General features: G+C 36.4%; 1 protein-coding gene across 10 annotated transcripts in view; it reads right to left on the bottom strand.

Moving 5' to 3' along the window:
• Positions 1-19,757, bottom strand: part of ERC2 (ELKS/RAB6-interacting/CAST family member 2) — a 574,412-nt gene that overhangs the window by 384,866 nt on the left and 169,789 nt on the right. For all 10 annotated transcript variants that reach the window (XM_072420915.1, XM_072420919.1, XM_072420917.1 and 7 more), the window contains 3 exons: positions 6,270-6,407; positions 2,158-2,298; positions 1,483-1,623 (listed from right to left, as the gene is read on the bottom strand). In XM_072420915.1, coding sequence (XP_072277016.1) covers positions 1,483-1,623; positions 2,158-2,298; positions 6,270-6,407 — 420 coding nt within the window. The remainder of the gene's footprint in view (positions 1-1,482; positions 1,624-2,157; positions 2,299-6,269; positions 6,408-19,757) is intronic.

The raw sequence follows: 19,757 nt of genomic DNA, 5'->3' as shown, positions 1-19,757 counted from the left end.
CACTGCTATTGTCTCCAACTCAATCTAGAGATTCTGTTGGATGCTGAATATCCAAATCTATCATATCCGCCAATCAATATTAAAGCACCCACCTTAAAGGGTCCATCTACTCAAAACTTATATCTCAGCTGTGGACTGCAGACAGATCTTTCTTAGACTCTCTAGCTATATTTCTCAGAAGATAAACATCTAGATCTTCTTTGGTATCCAGTTATCTACTGCTCACTTTCCTATGACACAGTCTCAGGTATCCTGGTGTGTTATATATAATGTAAAATAACAAAATAAACGAAAGTGAGACTTCCTTGTCAGGCTCATGGTATGTGGGCAGAGAAACTGAACTCTCAGCAACCTTATTTTTCAAAGGAGGCTATATAAATCTATAACCAGATTACTATTTAATAATGATTTTATTAATTAATATTTCCTAATAACAGAGCCTTTGCAACAGTCAAAGTCTCTCCCCCTAGACTAAAGACTTCATAAAAAGAAAGTGCCTCTTTTTGCAGAGGTCTGATTATTCTAGCTATCACTCACCAGTTTGTGTTTTAGACCAGTGCTGAAAAAACGCTGGTCTTACACAGAGAGCAGCAATCCTTCTCAGAACTTTGCAGCCTGACTTGCAGCAGGACTTTCGACTGTTATTTGGATATTTTTTCAAAAAGCACAAAAGACAGACATTTTATGCAGCCTCCACCAAAATAAATATGTTTTACAGAGATATCAATTGGACTTTAACTTTCCAGCATTTCTAAACTATGATGTATTGACCTGTTTACAGATCTTGGAGCAGAAGCCTAGTAAAACAGCCAGATCTTACAGTGGACTCACATGTTAAGACTCCCAGGATATTCTCTGTGCTGCTACTCCTTGGAAATTAAAAATAATTGCATAAAAAAGGTAAACTATACCAGACTTTCAGTACTGAGGTTGCTGTCAATGAATGGTGACCCTTAGATGTTTTCACTGACATAGCGGAAATCTCTGTAGCAATTTGGATAGTATGGTACCTGTTCAGTGCTGGCACTGCAGAAAGTAGCTGTCCTCTCTGCTCTACAGCTTTGTTTGTACTAGAGAAACATTGCCGCAATCAACATTTCTTGATTAGTTTAAGTTAATATTATCCAAGAATTCAGCTTGGCAAGCCGATGACACAATTTCATTCTGAAAAACCACAAAGGCTTTGATTTGTAATTACAATATGTTTGGGTTCACATCAGTGTCAGTGCAGTTGTTGGCCCCAAAACTTGTGGTTTATATATATTGCTTTTGTGATAGAGCATTGTTTTTCCTGTTTCCAAACTTCCATCAGCAGCAATGACAAGAGCTTGTTTTCTCCCCTAAGTTCAAAGTAGGCTTTGATGCTGCTGCTTCATAGAGGACTGTGGAATCAGCGGCACCTGATTACACTATCAGGCGGTTTCCACATTACAGCGGTATGTGTTATATCACATGTCAGTCAGTTGCGCACATTCTACTTACCTTCTTCAACTGTGCTTCCAACTTACTGCACTCCTCTTTCTTTTGCTCAATGGCCATTTCCAGGGACTTTAGTTTGGAGTCTCGCTTGACTCCACAGGAAGCCAGAGAAGATGCGTGTTCTTTCAAGTCTAATAAACTGGCCTAGAAAGAGAAAGATGTAAGCCTTTACACTTTTTCATATGCTTGTGTTTTTCCTTTACACATAACATACTTCTTTCTGCAGAATATGGTGGATATGTATACAATTAACAACTGGTGCCTGTACAAATCTTTCACTTCTTCTCAAGCACCTTAAAACTGCAGTCCATCCGATTTGCAAATGTGGACTTTTAAAAGCCAGTATAAAGGTTGATCTTTCTCTCGAGTATAAATATTGGCATTAAAAAACACATTTATGATGTATTATGATGGCAGAGATGCATTAATTTGCGCCTTATTTATTTGCCTGGGGTTCAGCTTTAAATTGCGGACGTCCTTGACCTTTCTTTACAATCAGTGATATCTGGATCACAAATCTGTCAGTGCAAAACTACACCCCTTTGGCAGGTAAAACAGATTACATGTATATATTTTTGACCACCTGGAGTTTGGCTTTAACTAATACAGTATAATTCTCATCAGTAATGATAATCCTTCTAAGTACATTATCAATAAACCTCATTTAACATCACCCACCTCTTTCTCTGTCAGCTCAGCTTGCAAACTGTTTACTTTCTCTTTCAAGTCCTTGTTTTCTTTCTTATAGTTTTCAATTTCCTCTAGTCTCTCTCGATCATCCCTCTCCCGCTGTTCTTTTAAACGCTCAATGATTCTCTCCTGTAAAATTTAAAGTGGATGGGCAAAAAAAAAGGTTGTTAGAAACTCAGTACAGATTCTATAGCAACAAATATTCCACTCAACAAAAACAAAAGTTAATATCGGTACACAGAAACTTCCATCTTTCAACGGAATGAATGAATGTGGTATTATACAGACACGTATGAATTATGTGCCTGTACAAGACCCAAAATGAACACATCAAATGAACACAGCTGGAAATGAGCAAATAGTTCATAAATGATAAAGCGCCAACAATATCCACAGCTCTTTAAGAAGAACACTGAATCTTTTACAAGAGTGCACACGCCAATGAAGATCACAATTTAACATCATTAGGCCAGTCAAGCAACACACACAGGGGGTCATTTTGAAAAGTTATAATTATTCAGAGTATGGTTCAAGCCCAAATACTTATACCTATCAGTGCAAAAATAGGAGAACATGGAGGAAGGACCGCTGGAGTGCACCAACAAACAACTGAACACAGGGAAACTTTTTTACAGTACAGGTAGTCCCCCTGTTAAGGACATCCGACATTTGGACGACTTCTAGATACGAACGGGGCTTCCCTGCTCGTTCTTGTGCAGGACAGAGGCATGACGGAGGTTTGCATGACTAGCAGAGGAAATCATTTGCTAAACACAGCTGAGGTTGTGGGTGATCTTAGGGGAATAGTTTTCTGCAGCCTTTTGTAACTCTTTAATGACCAAGACAAACGCAGCTTAATTTTTTTTTTGCTTGGTTTTTTTTTGCATATCAAAGCACAGCTTGCTCCAGAAGTTAATAAATGTCCAGGCTTCATAAAGATTTTTTTCTTTGCTTTGATTGTGATTAGCTCACAGTGAGGACTTTGCTCTGCCCTTCCTACAATCTTTATATAAAAGTTAGTCTATGAAAATTTATGAAACCCCCCTCTCTTAATAAAGCTGCCATTTGATGCACTAGCTTTGGTTCTTCTTTCTTTCTTGCTTTATATTCAGATGTTTTTTTTTTCAGGTATCCCCATCAATGCCTAAATAATGTGAACACTTTCTCTTGGCACCCAAAGGAAGCCTAACTTGTAGCACTGTTTTATCCATTTGCTATTTCTGCTGTTTTTTTCTGGAGTCGTCCCTTTCAAAAGATAAAAGTCCCTTGCTGGAAAAAATAACATCGATGATATCCAGCATGGAAAAATGATGATCAGAGAACTGAATGTCAACATTTCCATTTTAATCAGTTTAGCTTGGCACCCTCCATATGCCAGTTTGCCCGTACTACCTTCAGACATATTCATGTTTATGTGCCTTTCTAATTTGTCATATCTACCCACAAACCAAAAAAAATGGGACACTGACAAAGAACCAGCCAGGCTATGAAGGTATATTTGTAAAAGTGAGGTAGAAGGTGGCACACAGACACATAAATAATGAAAACACATGGACAGAAAAAAAGAGACCAAACTAAGGGGGCACAAAAGCTGTGCTTAGGGTCCCAGAACAAAATGTGTCTCAAAGGACAGACATCTGTGCATACTGCTAAGTGTATTAGAAAATGTTTAGTACGTACGGGGTGAAAAGTAACAAGAACACCCACTCTGATCATTTCCCCAAAAAAACACAGAAAAATGGGTTTTGCACCTAATACAGATTTTGTTTATTTGTTCAAATGTTCCTTGTCAAATTCAGTCAATAAAACAAGTTTCTTTGCACATTATCTAGCTGAATTTCTGGAAAACATGTGGCCTTCATGATTTTTTTCGCTTGGTGTAATTTACTATGATTACATAAAACTGGACTATATAAGAAGTCCATTTAATAAACACTTCTACGCACTTGCAGTCAGTTAGAAAGGGATGACTACTGGGCCTGTCATCGGTACAGGCTGAGAAGTCAAACACATCTGTTAGAAGGGGTTCTACTTGATTAACAACTAACATGGGGAAATCTCAACAATATGTTTCTGTTTTAGTCATATTTGCATTGGCAAGATCTGCTTGCACGCTAAACATTTTTTTCTTAACATGGCTAATTGTTTTGTATTTTATTGCAGTTGCAGGAACTAAGCCCAGAGCACACAACTTATCAGATATTGTAAAAAACCTGATCTTCAGTTTCTTAAAGTGATTTCATCCAACAGTACCTGTTCACAAAGGTTGTAGCAAGTTCTTCATTGCTCCTCCTCTCATATTACTAACAATCCCCAGGTATTAGTGCTAAAAATCAGCTTTAACTTTAGAAGTCAAGTACAGATTGTCTGGGTACAAGTACATCATCATACAACATCATCATCATCTTTTTTCTTTTCCAAATAGTAAATAGATGATAAGAAAAGGGAATGAAATTTACCAGTGATAAAACCTTATCATGCATAGCTGTGTCTATTGGATGGTGTATGGATTAAAATGTATCTCCAATTACATGTAGAACATAAAGATACCATGCAAATAATATCTTGATGGAAGTGAACCTAAGGACCTCTGCAATGCACAAAAGCTGACTAATAAATCAACAGGCTGCCCCTCAATCAAAAAGAATGATACTTAGTTGTTACAGTTAAAGCAAGTCAGAGAATGTGTTTTTACTAAGTGTAGGTGTTTTAGGAAACAGCTAATGCAAGAACTTGAATGTCCCTAAAATGAAGAGCTACATAAATGGTGGCCATTACTATTGATTAGGATTCTCCTCCACTTTTTGGTGGGAGGATATTGGTGCTGTACCCATTTCATCCACCAGGGTTTTTGATACATTTATGATAATAATTTTAGGCCTTGATTTGGGTACCCTAATGCTGCATTCCCCAAATCAGAATTTTACCATTACAATTTATTCTTCCACAAATTTCTGTTTATTCATAAAGAAAAGGAACGGACCCTAATGAAACAGTAAGCAGGCTTGTCTAGCACATGTGAGAAAGGCCTAAAGGGTACAACATGGACACTTCCCTTTCCAAATATCTTTAACCGGACCATTCATGATAACAGAAGATCAACTTCATTTAAAGATCTTAATACAGATGGTTTGAAAGAGGCTGGAAAGCTGGGTGCTCAAAATCCCAAGGGTTACTTGCCCAGTTCTCACAGAAGGAAAGGGTAAGGCAAGTGACATCACCCGTGCCTCCAAGAAATATTGGAGGTCACACCAAGACTATTACAGTATAACATTTTAAGCTTTTTCATTCAATGGAGTTTAAAGCCATTTGAATTTGAAGGTGAAGGGATGTGAGTAAAGTGGACCTTCTACTTTTATAGCAGATCCATATTAAAACACCTATAAAGTGGAACAAAAGAAGTGCCTACCTATGCTACCAGCCTTTTTTTTTTCAGAACATTGTTTACCCAAATACAAGTGTGTTTAGGGTGCACTTATAAGTGTAGACAAGAAAAAGATACTTTCTTTACCCCTGGGCTGCTGGAAAATTCCATCTGAATATATGAAGAAATTTGGGACAGGTTTCAAGAATTCCTGCCTCTTTATGGGAATCCACAGACCAGCCACATGTGAAAATGTGTTGTATGATACTCCAACATCTGTCCATCCTCTGGATTCTAAAAGGCCATTATCATTTGTCGTTTGGGGTAATATTATCTGCATATGGACAGTTGTCAACACAGAATTACTAGGATATGTACCTAGTTAAATATTCTTTTCCCATGTTTCGCGAAATCCTGTTTGTTTTTTTTCGACTGAATGTTTTTATGGTATTTTCTCTGAAACTGTTAAATATGTCATGACCAGAGTTACTTATTTACCACTTATAACACAAATTATTACACAAAAACCACATCAGAATTGAAATCATTTTGACAAACTGGAATCAATGAGATTTGGCAAATAAATTTTACATTCACCCTGAAAGTAGGTTTTTTACCATTTCAAAGCATTCGAAAAGGAAACTTTGAATGAATTTTAACACATTTCAAGCACAATTTTCTAAACAGACCCATAGGTATTGTTAGGTATAGTGTTTTGGTATCCGGACACAGTTACCTTTTCAGAAAGAGCTTCCTCCAAAGTTGCAAGAGCTGTGTCTGTGTTACTTGAATCGGTCTGCAGTGACTTGACTCTATCTTTGAGGTTCCCAAGCTGTTTATCTTTATCTCTGAGCTGTTCTTGGAGATTTTCAATCTATGGGAGGAAAAATGTATCGGTTTAAACATTACACATCCTGATTCGAAGAGTGAGACCCTTTACTTAATAACCAGTGTCTCCAAGGGTGAAGCTTTGTGCCAGTTGACAATAAACAGTAGGGTTTGGGATTTACAGTATGTGTAAGAGCTTTTGAGGAAAAACGATAAATATAAAGTCAGACATCAGAAACAGGCATAAAAGTAAGGCAATTTAACTACAAATTTGATGTGTGAAAGTTTCTCACATAATCTCAAAAACAAAAAAATCTCAAAAACAAAAAGCACACATTATACTCACTGAAACCTTTGCAATGGTTGAGCATGCCAGATTGAAAAGTTGTAAAACCCTATGTAAAATTGCTCTTACCTGTACCCTAACCAATGAAAAACATATTTTGCTGATTTAACTCTACTAAACAGATAGAAACTGGAATTTTGGTCATTTACATTGTTGTTCTTTGTGAAAATCTTACTGAATAAACCTGTTAACTTTTGTTTTCAACTCTTCGGGCTATTTATCCCATATGCAAAAATATATGCAGATGTGAACTTCATATGACCGAAGATAATCATATAAACATCTATATACAAACTTCATAGCAAATATCACACCCTTAGGCTCGCGGCAACTGACCTCGTTCTCACTGCAATAGCAATTCTGGAGCTTAACTTTAGAGTGAGCTGTCCAGTGAGAAAGAAGTTAGTTGGGCCTGAGATGTATTGAGTTAATATAAACTAAAAGTTTAATTGGGGTTTAATCCATATATGCATTAATTTCCCCATTCATCTATTGTACTACCCGCACATGTAAAATAGCTGCACTTCCCTGACACTTCTGGAGCGTGACCTTAAAACAGAACCACACCCTGAATCCATGGTCCTTCTACATTAACAACAGAATTAGCAGAATAAGTGGCATTTACTTGACCACTGAGATAGTCCTATACCAGTAAAGCACCAAGCCTGCTGAAATTTAAAACAGAACTCCTCCCCTGAAGAAGCAGATTACCCTCTCCACGAAATGCTTTAGAACCTTGTGATTGAAACTTACGACATTGTTTGTGGATATTTATTGACTGATGTTATTAAACTATTGACGATTAATGCATTACAAATACTCTTATGTTAACAGATTAGAATTCAACTATCATTTCTCTAACACACGTGCCACTCTAACCCCTCTTTTTTCTTTCTACCTTCACTGGTTTTGTACTTACCCATGTAAATAGTGGGGTGAACAACTGATAATCAAGGGGTTGTCATCTTCTTTTTACGTGCTACAAATTTATTTTTAAATTCAGCTACCATAAATACCTGAATCTATATTTATATTACATCCTTGTATTTCTCTGCCCAGCAGGTCTTACTTGAGCGAATGTAGTGCAGCAGTGTAAACAACAATCTTGTCAATCCAACACTGGGGGCTTGCTGACAGGAAGAAAGTGCATGACCTCAGCATGATGCTCCTCACTTGTAGACTGGAATAGGTCACTGGCCACACTGCAATGCCTAACTGTCCTGAATCAAACTGATTCATCACTGATGTACCACTGTCTTGAATGAGCGCCTGGATTATTAGAATGGATGAGCAGCATTATAAGCCTTTTTTATTTACAGTAAAATAATTTGTGTATTTGTAGATAAAAGTTTGGCATCAAACACAAGTTATTCTCTGTGTTATCCAAGCAACTGGAAAAAAAAAACGCATTAAGTCTGCCATGTATTTTTTTTTTTTTGCTATTAAATATCAGATCACCGCAGATCAAACAGGATGGCGGCAGGAGAGGCTGCACATTTTCTAAAGGTAATTAAGACAATCTTGTTTATTTAGGTAGTATTTTTCCTTCACTGAATACAATGAAAGTGAGAGGTATGTCTTTGTTTTCAGGGATTACACTGGGAGTTTGTTTGAACAAAGGATTTTTCATCATTTAACAGAATGTGCTGATGCATCTTAACCACTGAAAGGAAAGGCTGGCACAAAATCAATTACAGCAAATCCCATACTGGTGTTCTCTAAGTTAGCTATACATATATATTACTGTGACATGTGTTTAACATGAGAACAACAAAAAAAACTAAGCAGATAATACTTGTGGATAAACAGTGAATTACCGCCTAACCTGATAAGCATTGGGTTACTGTACAACAGGAACATACACAGGATCTATATAATAGACAAAAAAGGGATGTGATTGAAATCAAACCATGCAGCCAATTCTGCTGCGTATACAATGAAATCAAAGTCATCTTGAGTCTTGTCTTTCACAGACTTGGAATGAGAATATAGCGGCAGAGTTCAGAGCCTCGGCAGTAACGTGTTTCATTTCTGAAAAAGAATTATACCTGCTCTATTTGATGGTGTTGGCAAACTTGACAGTGTACTACTCCTCATATATATAATTGCCTGTTTGTACATGGTACTGCTGCAACAGAGAGGTCTGTTAACCTTGGAGAATGAAGAAAGCAACTGTAAAATCACAACATAAAAAACCCAGAACAAAAATATTATATATTTCATCCTACCAGTCCATGCGGTGGCTGTATTACTGTATATACTCAAATATAAACTGATCCAAACATAAACCAAACTACCTACTTTTACCAAAGAAAAAAACAAAAAACAGGAAAACTACATTGACTTCAGTAAAAACCTAAAGGACAAAATTCAAAACAGTCATTAACAGAAATGCCGATAAAAGTATTGTGGAAAAAATACCTCCATGGGGTGGTATTACTTAAAACATTTTTTAAATGTATTTATTATTAATACTATTATTAATAATAATTTATTATTATTATTATTGTTGATAATAATAATAATATTAATAATAAAGTCACATGGCCTATCTTTTCTTTACTCTATTTGTAGGAAAATGTTTTTCACTTTTGATTTGATTTGGTTATGATGAGTTTGTTCCTAAATGATTTTTTGTCCATTATTATTGGCCACCAGTAGATGGTGCTGAATTCCCATGTAAAAGGTGTAATGAATTCTAATAATGTCTACAAACTTTACATGAGGATACAGCACCATCTATTGGTGTGATCCCAGTATAAACCTGGATTCTTTTTCTAATGGCATTTTGAGGTCAAAACATTTCAGTTTATTACCTATGTATGTACAGAAGTTTTTTTTTCAGGAACACATTGTCTGCAAGCACACATCTGGTAGAAACCCAATATAATTGGATCAAAATAGTACACAAAGTGATTACCTCTCCAAACTATTTCTGTAAACTACACAAACCAACTTCCCTATGTAAGAGAAATAAAGAGAAGGGAAGCTGCTTGTCACAATTAGAAAATCAGCCTAGGGTGGCAATGGTGATCCTCCATAGATATAGTACATAGTAAAAACAAAACTAATGCAGCCACCACATTTAAGGTCTAAAACTAAACATACACAATGCAAAATATTTTAGATTGATTAGACAACGGATTCATCAAAAACGTGGGATTGAGTACAGATTTATTTTTAGGCAAAATGTCAATTGAAACTTTATCTGACAAGTAATTTTTCTTGTTGTATGGTTAACCATTGTATCAAAACTGAAACCACTTTTCGTTCCACAATACAAAATTCAAATAGATATAATGGTAAAAACGATGGCAATATTGTGGACAGCACATCGAATACCTGTGGCTGATCACAAGGAATGCGTCAATCCTAATTTGTATCTTCAAATTGTATATCCAAGGTCAAAATCAGTCTATTATTTGTTTGGATAGATGATATTTTTTACTGCTGAATCCCTGCTGCAGAACTTCACACCATCTTTTTTGAACACTGTCAGGATAAAAGGAGATTTAAACCCAACATTTTAGATTCTCTGGGACAGAAAGTTAGCCAACATCTTCCCAATAGGACATGGCCACAAAAAAAAAATATATTACCAGCACGTAGCAGTGCACAATCACTGTACAATACAGAGCTAGCTCAGCTACATTGGATCTTTAAGCATCTGGAGGACAGACCAGGATGATTTATTCTAGACAGGGGAACATTTGAAAATCACAGGAGACAAACAGTGCTAAGTTTTCGGCTTCCTAGGGTATTATTGGGATATATTGAAGGTTGATCTAAATGACTGATATCAGAAAATTACCAATCTTATTGTATCCAAGTTACAGTACTAACAGAAAAAATGTTTCAAACACACACACATCTGAGCACCTAAACGTAAGTCTAGGAAAGCTTCTTTGATCTTAAGCTGTTTCTTTACCATTAGCCTCTTTAGCAAACTCATGACTTAGTTAAACCCACATTAACTAACAATATTTTCTATACCATGTATTGTATGTTTGTTAAGCATTATTTACTTTGTCAATCATTTATATTTTTATTATTGTTTTTTGTATGTACCAGCAAGGCAGGGTATCAATGATGTACCACTAACTGGATTTGGCCCAATATTTGTTCAAAGTAATGGCTTTCTCTACTTTAGGTCCTATGTCAGGCCAAAATGCATTTATTGTATATCATTTGATTTGTCTTTTCCACTGGTAGCACCTCCCTTCCTAGTTCTCCGCTTAAATCAAAATAATCTAAAATTAACAGGTAATGCTCTTACATTTAAACATAGAACCCTAAAATAACTTGATTTATACTCAAGTATATAGGATATTTGTCTATTATATTTATATAAAGAATACTGCTTGAAAAAATAATTAAAAAAACATATGCATATAAATACAAAATACATACATATACATACAATAAAAACAGCTCTTCGGGGCAGGGTCCTCTCCTCCTGTATCACTGTCTGTATTAGTCTGTCATTTGCAATCCCTATTTAATGTAAAGCGCTGCGTAATATGTTGGCGCTATATAAATCCTGTTTAATAATAATAATAATAATAATAAATAAATAATAATGCAGTTTCTACAATTATTCATCCATCTACCATTGGTATCATTTGGGATGTTCCAACATTTCTGTACAATATGGAGATACAGAGGAGTTCTGTGCGAATGGAATACATGACATGGTATTATGAATCTCCATATCAGTTTCCTCTATATATGATCTTCAAAAGCTTCCCACTGATACTAAAGTGTTTGTGCTAACCGTTGGGTCAGCTGATCCTTAAAAACACCGGGATGAACTCATTAATGCTGCTCAACAAAAAAGGAGAACAAAAGTGTCGTTCTTCCCCAATCTGAATTCTTTTTTGCAATAAAATGAACAGTAAAAGCAAATAGGTTGCTAATGACGACATTTACTTTTTTATTTTTATTTTATTTTTCTACCACTTACTGTAATAGATTTATTGTTTTCCCAAAGAGGTGTATTCATTATGAATGGCTACCCGAAAGAAGAAAAGATGTACATGGAATTTTTAATCAACTTAAATTAATAAAGAACACAACAAGAAGCTAAAACAAAAATAAATGTTTAAATTAAATCAGAACATGAGAGTACACTGGTGACATTACGATTGCCCCTTTTTGCCACCTACATACAGGCTTCAAGCTTCCAAGAAACCCGCACGGAAATATTGTTTTCCTCCATACAAACATTTGTACATTGTCTCTATGGAAACTCTGTTCAGTCCCAATGCAGAGGTGTCTTATAAAGATTTATTTCACAAGATCTCCGGATATTCATTCTAGCCATGATGCCTTGTTAGACAGTTGTTAATTTTCCATGAAAAACCACCAAATCATTTATACCTCAATGATCCCCTGGGACACCCACAACAATGAAATTAGCAAAACCATTTTCTTTAAAGTTCACACATCAAGTCAAAAACACTGAACATGTGCCCAAGATATCATTTAACAAGATGGTTTTGTCAAGCTGAAACATCTAGGGCTTTAAATTACAGAACACTCAAAGTTCTCAGGGTAAACAATGTTGAAGTAATAATTCATTGTGAAATTATTAAACTATATTCTCAGCCATAAAGGAAACATGGAATCTGATTTCTTGTAGTCTTTATAACATAATAGTTTAAATATCAAAAGTGGTGAATGACAGCAACCATATGGTTTTGTAGTGATTACTTGATTCAAAAGGGTTTCCTGTATTAAATGTCATGCCCTAACTTTGTTCCATGAATTACAATGACACATTTTTAAGGCTTTGTTCATTAGATAGACACAGCTCACACCCTGCTCATCCTGTGCTTCCTTAACTGTAAAGAGCATTGTCTTCTAATCGACACCTCCTTTATAGTCATGAACAAAATGAAAGGACACTGCCATAATCCCATCGGATTCCACCTTTCAGAAGTGACATAGGATAATCCAGGGAGAGGTTGAATTACTTTCTAGTTGAAATAATGCAGTATCCAGCCATACATGGTTTGTGGACAGTCACATCATATGCACAAAGTTCCTAACAAACGCTTCTTAACATTTAAAAGTTTTATTTTCCTCAACAAAACTTTCCAAATGTATTGAAAAAAGAAAAATAGGGGGTCAGCATGTTTAGTGCCTGGAAAAGAGGGTTTAAATGGAATTAGGTCTTTGGACAACGGCAGAACTGCCCAGCATTCTTTGTGACTTGTGTATGCATGTTGGCTTTAAGGAGACGAAAAATATTAGATTACAGATGGACATGCAGAAAATTACTTCTACAGCATGCATGTTTATCCTATTGGGAGGAAAGAAGAACAACAGGAGGATATCTAGTGGGAGAATAATACAGATCAGCTGTGTTGTGGCCTATTGATTCCTATGTTGACGATATTCGGCCAGAAGGAGTTTGGACCATGTGAAGAACTGTGACTGTTCTACTGAGTAGCGACAGAATCAATCAATTGAGCAAAAAAAAACAGTGCTAAAATGCCACCGCCAGGTGAATTGTTTATGAATACCAGGTCCAACATGATGTCTATTAGATTTATTAAAGCTCTCCAAGACTGGAGAATATAGACATTTATCGGAGAACCTGGATGATCCAGCAAACCTAGAATGGATCTGGTCCAGTATAGAAAACATTTATAAACAAATAGTAAGTGATTTGTAAGAAATATATTCCAAGTTTGTTAGACCACCAAGGTTCACCTATGATAGTCTATCTTCTCCAGTCTTAAGGAGCTGTGGAACGTGTGCTTGTCAGAACGGTTTTTGTAATGTTTTTTTTACCAGTTAATGAAGATTTTCTTAATTTAAACATAGAATCTAAATAAGTACTCTGAAAACTGACAAACAAAATACATATTCCTACTAGAACCTTTAAAGCTCATCTACCGTCCTCATAACTCTTACAACTCATTATGTAAAATTCTTGATTCATTAGTTTGTAAAGCAAGAGATACACACTAAATTCCTGAGTCTGGTCATTGTCAGTGCCATTTGTGGGTGCAGGGAGCCAATAATTCAGTGCTGCAGATGTACACTGTTCAGCCCCCTCGCACTAATGTCCCTCATAAAGAATCAACTTCTGGAACCTGCCGCTGGACAGACAATAATTGTCATCATGTATACAGTGATGGGGACACCTGAAGTCACCCTGCCATCGGTAAACAGTTTCCAGTGTTCAATCCAGAAATGTAATAAACTGGGTAGGAAGATATTGTAGATGGGTGGCAGCACCTATATAGGACCAAAATCTTCAGCAACCACCAAAAAAACAGCTGGGTGCTTACTAAAAAGTGCCAGGTGGTGTGCCCACCTAAAAGGGACTGGGGAGAATACCTAGTGTCAAAGACAAATTCAGAAATAGAGCATCACAAGACAACTGATTTAGGGGAGTACAGTTGTCAGAGAGAGGTGAAGTAAGTGGGTCTTGGGGAGGAAAAAGCCCTAAGGGTAGGTTCAGACCAATGGAAGAAGCAAGTGATTCCACATAGCTCCAAGCAGCTGGCCACTTGTACTACAGCACTTGTTCTTAAAGAACCAGCATTTGCAGATTTGACGGCATGTAACTGTGAAAGGTACTGAACTGCCGACTGTCGTGCATTTCCCCCAGGCAGTGGTTAACTGGTATGAGGAAGCGGTAAATGCCCCACAACCTTACCACCAGTGTTAACATAGCTTAAAATTGGAACACAGATTTAGTGTTATCAAATGAAAGTATAAAAAAAACAGATGGGTCTGCTGTGGCATGAAGATTTCCACTGAATAATTCAATCGATCATCAAGGAAGGCAATGTTGACAATATTCTAAAACATTCAAAAGTTCATTGATATGTGGAGGAGATATAAACAGATGAAAACTGGATGGAAACAAACTGGACAATGTCACCTAATTCCTACTTTTTGCTGTCAAAATGTTTCATATTGTTGCCATCCCGTCCCTGTGCTTTCATCAAGCAGTAAATCTCATAAATTCTAACATTTTTGTTGCCCATATGCTTACATGCTTGAGAAAAGGAAAATGTTAGTACAATACAGCATCTCAAGATAATGGTTAGAAAAATGAAGTTGTAGATAGAAATAGATTGTTCTAACCTTAACAACTTTTAATTTTAATTAAGCTTTATGTGAACTGCTGGAAGCATTACTTGCAAAGCAGAAAACCACAAACAATTACAGTATGTGCTGTAATTGGATTTATATTGGTGAGGTTTTGAACTGAGGAATTCACTTATGTTGCAACAAGAAAATAAACATATAGATTGTAAATCACATAATTACAACCTATTATAAATTAAAAATTATGTGGACCACACACAAAAATTATTACTTTACTAGAAATATAAGGGATATCAAAAACCCAACAAAGCAAACTTCAACTATTGTTTTTTCACATTGTTGGTGTAGGAACAGGGGACATGGAAGAGACATATTTAAGAAGATGCTTCAGCACACAATTCACTAGGATTTCATTGTTGGAACCTTTATTACTTTTGTAAGGCTGAGGTAAACATTGAAAAACGATTGTAACATGAAATAATGATAATATCTCTATTGAAAATGCATCACTATATAAAAAAAACCCATAATGTAGCTATATTTTCAGCACGACTATTGATGGTTTCCTTTTACTAGTATTATGAGGGCAAATTCTTTGGTTACACCTTTATTAAAAAGTCCATTCTAGCACAAGTCAAACAAATCACTTAACCAAGTCTTCTGTTGTATGAAAGTCTTCTAACTGGAACTTAAACTTCAAAATATTTATAATTGGATGGGAAAAAAAGAGATAGATGTGGACATGTTTTGTATCGATAGATGTGCAGCAATTGAGATGATATGAAGTCTTGGTCAAACTTTTCTCATTGTAATATAGAAAACAAAAAATGCTGATTTTCATTGTTGCAATCCGGAAAATAAACTGGACATCAGCTAACCCGAAAGGCAGAACAGGACAAAGGAGAAAGACTCATAGGACAGCATTACAGTGGGTTTACAGTGCTTTAAGGAGGGGGCATTGCTAAAAACAAGAGGCAATGTGTATCAGTGTTCTCCCCAGCCCCTTTTAGCCAGGCATACCACCTGGCACTTTTTTTGGGTGGTAACTGATTAATTGGGTTGAACACTGGTGTAATATTCTTCTGCATATATTAGTTTGTACGTAATATCTTAGATCACAATTCTGCAATAAAATTTGCATATCCCTACTGAACAGTTTCTAATCAGCGAACCACAATCAGCTCCAAAACAATGTATATCTTTAAAGTTTTAAACTTGTTGATCTTTTCTTTAATTGTTATTATCTATTACTTCAAGTTTGTTCACTCTGGCGAACCACTGAGCAACCGCTGGGATCCCCAACTGCAGCCAGAGCACAGGGATACACATCCTGGCAATGTCCTCTAGACAAATCAGGACTTTCAATTTAACTTTTAGATAAGCAGTCGCCAACTGGTGGTCCGCGAGAAAATTTTGGTGGTCTGCGGCCGTATGGAGACAACCTGCCCACTCTCCCATCTCCCTTCTCAGACCTGCGATGAAAGAGTGGGCAGATTCTGGGATCATGTTGTCACCCTTTGGGTGACACACGGCTCCCCGGGTATGCATGGTCCGAATTCTGTGTATTTAGTGGTCCTTAGGTCCGAAATGGTTGGCGACCAGTGTTTTAGATGGAAATTATCTTTGTGATTTTAACTTGCACTAATTTTACTTGGATCTTAAAACCATGTCACTCAAACCTTAGTGCAGCAAGAATGTAACTCCTTTAGTAAAATCTTTAAATGCTGCCTTTAAAACTTGTTTTTTTTGCACACAAATTTATCAGAACTCATTTTTTTTTTGTTTCGAGAAGTGTTAATCTTGTCACTGCTCTGGCGTTGGCCTCAGGAATGTTCCTAAGAACTCAAGGGATTAAATGAGATCGCACCTGCAGACAGACAATAATTTATCAGAAACTCAAGTTCTCAAAAAGAAAATTGCCTCCATTATCTGTCCTTAAGCTAAAAAAACTCTGGAATCTGAAAATTACCGCACTGCAGCCAAAGCCTGTACAGGGCTCTTCTTTCGACTGCAGTTTGGCAGGAAAAAAAAATCTGCAAAGATGCTTTCATAGACAACATCTAACCCTTCCGAAAGGTTAAATCCATCCAGGTTTATTGCCTGAATAGCTCTGAAGAATTAGGCTTCTTTACAGATGTTTATGTGAAGTTCTCACAAGGCTGAAAAGTGCTATATGAGACATGAAATAACATACTAGCAGCTCCCTCTGCTGCCAAGTAATGGGTAGATCTCACACAACCACAAACCACCCACAATTTGTCAGGGACATGTAAAGTATAATAACAAAAAGGGCACAACTGTGCAAGAGCAGCCACTCAAAGTGAGTGACAAGATGAGCAAAACGCTCGTAATTTCTGGCATATAAAGTGCCCCTTTTTTACATTCATTTCTTAAGTACAGAATTCGTTTTACAAATTTTCCCCTGTGGAACTTAATGCAATAAAAAAGAAAATAATAATAATGGTTAGTTAGAAATATAACCCAGACAAAATGAAAAAAAGGCCCTTAAATGAAGACCTTAGGGTTTCTGCTTTTTACTCAGTTTTATTTGTACTACAAATCTATAAGTTTGGCAGTAATCTGTAATTTGTTTTCATTTATCAGGTTGTAATGCATGAAAGATATTAGTAAATATGTCCTACATGTAGAAATCCAGGGAGTCAGGTTCACATCACATCCACAGCGTCACAAAACAAAACCATATTTTTATAAAATATATACTAAAATGCTCCCCTATTTGAAACAAGGGAGCAGAAATAATTACCATGTGTTCAGGCAGTTCATTTCATCAGACCTTAAAGTAGAACTAAAGTCCCACTTTTAAGAATTAATGATCAGGCAGATAGAAAGGGATAGGTGATGTCCCGTCTGCAAAAATCTGTCTTACCTGCCTGATCGCTCCAGGCAGGTAAAAAAGCTAAGCTGCGCATACACAATGCACTCCTTTGCGCATGCTGGAAATTGTTACATCATCACTGCCAGGCCAATCAAGATGGCTGAAGATTGCAAGGAGGAAATGAAGAAAGAAGATGGCAGGGACCTGTGTAGGAACAGGGATATGGAAATGACGTAGTTTAATTCCCTTTACCTCAGATAAATAAAAATTATCTATTAATGGCCATAAATCCCAATGAATGGCGTTACATAGGGGAGCTTTAAACATAAACAGGATTACCAACTGGTGAATCTCCCTTAAAGCAGACCTCGTTTTACATAAACAAGGGTAGACAACCCTTTAATGTAAGGTATAAATTATCTTTTTAATTAATATATATATATTTTTTGGTTTCAAACCTTTAAAAAAAAGGTAAAGCCCCTTCCCTTTTGTGCTCATCACCAATAAAGAATGGGAGCGCAAAGCCTCCTAGGATACCCACAGCACGCATCCCAGGAGGCCCAAGAATGGGCATGTGCAGAAGGGGCTTTCTCCTACATGGGAAAAAAATGTTGATCTCACGCATGCGCAGTGAGATAGGGTCTCTGTTTTTCCCCATTTACAGGAGGCAATGTCACCCAATCTGATGCCTATGCAGTCTGAGTTTGGGTGATTTAGACAGAAGCTGAAAGACGAAGAAAGAAGATGGTGGCACCTGACACCCTCTCGGACCCGGGACGAAGGCGGGATACAAGATGGTGCGGGACCCAATCAAGGAACGCTCAGGAGGGTTTGAGGGATCTGGGGAAGTTAAAAAAAGTTTTTTTTTTGTAGTTTAGTTCCGCTTTACCAAGAAATTAATTGAACTGCCTTGTTTAAAAGTAAGAAAAGCTTAAAGGAAAACTTTTTTTCATAAAACACACGCAATTTCTGTTATTCTGCAAATGCATGTTATGAAAAAAAAAAAAAAAAAACCTTTACCTTTCCATCTGCTATGATTTTCTCAATGTGCCAACAATTTTTAATGATGCTTCCCGGGAAAATGGGAACCTGGCAGCATTCTGTTCCCTGTACAGAACACCTTCCAAAATTGTATATTTTTTACATATCTTACTTACATTTGCATTGAGTTTAAAAAGTATAAAAGTTCCCTGACATAGAAATTATTAATTTATTACTAGTAAAATGCTTACTAAGATACATACTAACTGGGGGCTAATTCTGATAATATAAAATTCCATACACATATACATGCAAAAAGTTAATGCTCCTCATTACTTCTTTTCTAGACACTTACCACACATTTTTCTTTTTTTTAAAAAAAAGTAAACTGGGATATTTTTGCAATCCATTGGCTAGCCAAGGTTGGGACAACCACATAAAATAAGAAGACACAATCCTAGAACCAGAAAATACACATCATACATCAGGATTCTGGGAACTAGACACTGCAGTCCAAGCTAGTTTTATTTACTGCTCGACTGTCACATTTATGATGGATAAAAACAACATGCGCTCCAGTGAGCAGAGTGTGACTTATTGTTAGCTGTCCTGTTTTTGTTATTTGGCTCCTGCATCTTAGCATATGGCCAACGCATGTAGTTTTCTATTAGTATTAAACAGAAAACCTGATGTCTTCCAAATGTTACTTAACACGGTGTTTGGTTCCTGATGTAAGTAACCCAATACTGATAATAAAGAGGCATTATTCTCATTTATTTAAGTACATTAGTTACTTTAGAGACAAACATTAAAAGTGCAAACATACAGACCAAATAATGTGCTGCATCTTGTGGTGCACATAAAAAGTCACCGAGGCAGCAGGAAGTGTATGTCATGAGCTAATTTATCAAGAACTGAGGCAATGGAAAAATAATAACAGTGCCCAGTCCCAGACACGGTCATCTTAAAGTTAATATTCAAATTCTAACTTTTAGAATGTGGGAAGAACCCACTTGGTAACATATGCACCTGCAGATTACCTAAGCATGGAGAATTGCACTGTAGGATGGGGGCAGGTAGGTAAATTCTGAGCCTTCTCATGTCTACTTTACTCCCAAACTGTAAATTTACTTTTATTTATTATTATATTCTAACACATATAA

The sequence above is a fragment of the Pyxicephalus adspersus genome, chromosome 8 (genome assembly GCF_032062135.1).
Source record: "Pyxicephalus adspersus chromosome 8, UCB_Pads_2.0, whole genome shotgun sequence".
Taxonomy (NCBI): Eukaryota; Metazoa; Chordata; class Amphibia; order Anura; family Pyxicephalidae; genus Pyxicephalus; species Pyxicephalus adspersus.
Note: the sequence above shows the minus strand (reverse complement) of the source record. Positions and strands in the feature narration are given on the sequence as shown.